The sequence below is a fragment of the Aplysia californica genome, unplaced genomic scaffold (assembly GCF_000002075.1).
Source record: "Aplysia californica isolate F4 #8 unplaced genomic scaffold, AplCal3.0 scaffold00017, whole genome shotgun sequence".
Taxonomy (NCBI): Eukaryota; Metazoa; Mollusca; class Gastropoda; order Aplysiida; family Aplysiidae; genus Aplysia; species Aplysia californica.
In genome coordinates, this window is record NW_004797287.1 from 1355483 (window position 1) to 1360350 (window position 4868).

The window sequence follows — 4868 nt, forward strand, 5'->3', positions numbered from 1 at the left end:
AGAGAGAGAGAGTAAAACACACATACACACACACACACACATACACACACACACACACACACACACACACACACACAAACACACACACATGACAAAATGAGACTCACCTGTTGGTGAAGTCCACGTCAGAGCTGGTCGTCATGACATGGAGCATGCTGGTGCTGAGGACAGCAGAGAGCAAGGGACAATACATTATAAGTACATTGGCGACATTATATGACGACAATAAAAATATGTTAACGACATTACATTAAGACGGTACAAGTACACTGACACCATTACAAGTACAGTGACATTACATGATGAACATTACAAGTACATTGACGACATTACAAGTACATTGACATTACATGACGACCATTACAAGTACATTGACGACATTACAAGTACAGTGACATTGCATGACGAATATTACAAGTACAATGACGATATTACACGTATACTGACGAACATTACAGGTACATTGGCAACATTACAAGTTAGTACATTGACGGCATAATCTACATGACCTTCTGTCTATATGGAAGTTTGTACGCCTGTACGTTTGTTTATGATTGTGGTGTGTGTGTGAATAAGTGCTTCATTGTGTATGTGTGTGTGTTTGTATGTGTGTTTGTATGTGTGTTTGTGTGTGTGTGTGTGTGTGTGTGTGTGTGTGTGTGTGTGTGTGTGTGTGTGCAGTTGAAAAATTAGTGAAAATAGTGAGCTCTTTTGTGTGAATGCAAAACCTGCCTCCTAAATGATCTAAATGGTGTCTTTGGGAGAGTAAAAAAACACTTCATGTTTAAAACCCCAATTAACGTAGAATTTGCTGTCGTAGAATTTTCGCTCTGAGCAGGATTAACGCTTTACATAAACTTGCATTTTCAGTTGACGAGTGAAAGCTCAATGTCTCTGTGGCGGCACTGTGAACTATCAAAACGTTATAATTTATTAAAGCCAAAACAATTTTAAACGAGTGGCTAGATAACATTTTATAGACGAAAATACGGAAGACCACAAGAAACCCGGGGAAGAACAGTGCAGAGGGGAAAAGATGAAAAAGATGATGCCCTGTTTATTATGCACTCACCTTTCATCCACACTATTTTATTCATTTATAATTTATTTTCAATAGAATACCTCAGATGTTGGCCGCTGGATTACCTTTTTTCTGTCGTTCCACTCAAGATTTCATTGTTGGTGAATCAAACAGGTAACTGAGATTTGTAATTATAAACTAGCCATCACGCACTGCTTTTCCTACTATAACTATGATCACCGCTTCTATCCTCTGCCCACTGATACCAGCCAGCATCACTTTCCCCAAAACGAAAAAACAACAATACCGCCCCACTGCTGTCGCAACAACACTCTATGGGCCATAACCTGGCAATACTTTCTGGCGACAAACATCACAGGCAGACCTTGGAGTCTGTATTGCATAATTTCGAGGGAAGAGTGTCTTTTTTAAAATAACGAATTAACAGTAATACTACTACTACTACTACAAATAATAATAATAATAACACTAATAATAATAACAGTAATAACAATAATAATAATATAAATAATAATAATAATAATAATAATAATAATAATAATAATAATAATAATAATAATAATAATAACAACAACAATAACAACAGCTGCAACAACAATAATGTTGGCAAAAGAATAGGCATAATAATAATAATTAATAATAATAATAATAATAATAATAATAATAATAGTAACAGTAATAGTAATGATAGTGTGTATGTTGTGACAGGCATGTGCCTCTTAGTAACCACTCCTAGCTTGAGCGCAATGTGCCTATCTGTCGGGACCTTGTTGCAGGCACGGCAGTTTTTCTTTAACATTATGTATTAAATCCGATTTTCTTAAAGGCCACCTCCTTATCTTCCCTTAGGCCATTTATCAACTCCTAAGTATAGCATCTAAATCAAGCATTCAGATCGATATACTCTTTGGTAAGTTTTCGAGCACCCAGTCATTAACCAACTACTAAGGCAGCTAATTATCACGAATTATCAAGTGCATTATACCATGCCACTTTTTAAGAATATAAAGCCAACTTTAAAAAAAAATGAGAACAATGCTTTCTTCTTATCAGCTGCAAGTTTGTAGTTTATTTCTGTCAGCTATTAGCATATTTTCATTGACTCAAAACAGCTATAACTCATCAAATCTCATATCTTTTAATTGCCAATATACTCCAAATCCAGCGGTCGCTGTGGTTGATACCTCTTGTTATTTAACATCGTAGCTAAAGTCGTAACAAGACAACCCATAATGATGGACCAGGCCTACTGTCCGTGGAATGCAATATTTCACAACTAAAAAAACATACCTTTTTTTATTTCCATAGGGGGGAAAATTAAGATTAAAAAAAGTAAAAGAGACCTAACAAAACTTTTAGTTTAGTTTTAGTAAGAGTTTTACGTCACTTGCAACACAATAAGGTCACATAAGTACCGAAGATTAGAGGTGTTACAAGGAAGTAACAAACACAAAAAAGAAGGAAGGGAGATAAAGACGATAGATGTTTGATAGGAAAGAAGGAGCAAACCACACTAGAGCACCCGCGAACCACCCACAAAAAAAACTTTTTAAAAATCAGAAGAAAAAAAAATAAGAAAAAATTAAAAGTGAACTTTAAAAAAGTTACATTGACAGACGAAGTGCATCAGCAGGTTAACATTGTTTTTGTACTGTTGATCGTATCTCTTGAGGGATCAACGTTTTATTTTTGTAAAAATAATGCTATTTAAGCCCCCCCCCCCCCCCCCCCAACCCCCTCTTCTACTTATAATATAATGTACTGCTTTACCAATCAGCTGAACCTTTTTGTCTGTGCAGGCACGCGTAATTACTACCCGGTGGATTTGGGATAAAAACAAAACAAACAAGAAACAGGTGCGGACAGCCCATAAGAACCGCAGTTAGCAACCCAATTATAAACAATTAAGAAGATCCCACCACCCCCGCCTTTTGTCTTTATTTTCTCCACCCGAAATTAAAGATTTAACGGAATCTCGAAATGTGACTGGTACGTTGTCAAGTTTAAAATCTTGCACATAGCTTCTAAAAAGGAAATAGAAAAAGGGAAAGCATGCAAATACAGACAATATTATTACTCTGTATTGTAAAAGACTGAAATGATTTGAATCAGGAGCATTTCATCATCATCATCATCATCACCTTCTTCTTCTTCTTCTTCTTCTTCTTCTTCTTCTTTTTCTTCTTCTTCTTCTTCTTCTTCTTCTTCTTCTTCTTCTTCTTCTTCTTCTTCTTCTTCTTCTTCTTCTTCTTCTCCTCCTCCTCCTCCTCCTCCTCCTCCTCCTCCTCCTCCTCCTCCTCCTCCTCCTCCTCCTAAATCTTTTTCGTGTTATAGCGTTAATAAAGTAATACGTGGAACCCGAACAATCTAACCTCATTCAACTGACAAATAAACAGAACTTAGTAATAGATGGAAAACAATAAATATATTTAATTTCATTCGAAATGAAGTTTCGAATTTTTATTGACGTTCAACATGGCCCAACGTGACACGCAAAAGACAAGTAGTATTTATGTAAAAGCTGAAGATTATATCTTTAGGTCCTATAATATAAGCAACATAAGAGACATAAAAATTAAGCCCAAATTAAATCATCTTTAACAAGTCTCATTTTACTTATTCGCAAACGATTGATTCTACGTAATCTTTCAACGGTTCAAGCCGTGCAGTAAATTGCGAACTAGAACGTTTTCCTGGAGCTCAGCACGGATTTATTGATTAAGGGAATTATCATTAAAGACCAGAAATGAAACTCCAATAATACTGTACAACGTCATAAGAACTCAAAGGGGGGAAAACTGAGAATAATAACTTATGAAAGAATGTTTTCTTTAATAACGTATCCCCAAGGAGGTAAAAGAAAATTTCCACAAAAAAAGTGCAAGCAATAATCTCAAAAATATAAACATGCAAATAAAGATTCAACTACAAGAACTAAGTGGAAATAATTCAAAATATAAAAAAGAAAGAAATACTACTTGAGAACAATAACTTAAGCTTACAAAACCTTATGTGAGTGTGTGTGAGTGTGTGTGTGTGTGTGTGTTTGTGTGTGTGTGTGTGTGTGTGTGTGTGTGTGTGTGTGTGTGTGTGTGTGTTGTTTTTTAGGGGCTGTTCATTTGTTTGTTCGTTTAAAGAAGACAGCACTGACAAAGAAAGAATTTTTAAAAGACGACGAAACCAAAACAATGATTGAAAATGAAAATGGAAAAAAGCACAGAATAAAGATCTCCTCGAAATGCTTCAACTACAAATGTAACCCGTGTACTTTTTTTTTTTTTCATTATCTAAAATCTAAAGGGGAAAAAATCTAATCTGGTTCCCAGGTTGTAAAACAAAGCGGTAGTAGAGAAAAAAAAATCACCCAAGATACCTTGGTGAAGTAAAAGGGAGAGGTGGGTGCAATTGAATGCCAGAGTGGGAGTGGGAGTGGGAGTGGGAGTGGGAGTGGGAAGTGGGGAGTGGGAGTGGGTCGCACTAGGCCATGCACAGAGGCAATAGATGCCGTTACTTACATAGGCGATAGAATCACACCGATTTCTGTTCTGAAAACAGGGTCAAATCATGAAAGACTTGGGCAGGTGGAAAACTGTCCCTTATTTCAAAGCTCTGAACACAAATGGTAAGGGGGGTAAATGGTGAAAAATTTGGACTAAAGCAATAATTCTCTGTCAACATACCCAGAACAGGACATGAAATCACGCAGTGTACAGGAACAAAGAGGAAGGAAAGGAATGTTAGTACGCATAAATAATCAAAATTCGTGTCAATGTTTCTCTCTCTCTCTCTCTCTCTCTCTCTCTCTCTCTCTCTCTCTCTCTCTCTC

The 4868-nt window shown here is 36.3% G+C and overlaps 1 protein-coding gene across 1 annotated transcript in view; it reads right to left on the reverse strand.

Moving 5' to 3' along the window:
* Nucleotides 1-4868, reverse strand: part of LOC101864115 (mitogen-activated protein kinase kinase kinase 12) — a gene marked incomplete in the record, with an annotated part of 26000 nt that overhangs the window by 10800 nt on the left and 10332 nt on the right. Inside the window, 1 exon segment of the mRNA XM_013086076.2 lies at nucleotides 108-161. Coding sequence (XP_012941530.1) covers nucleotides 108-161 — 54 coding nt within the window.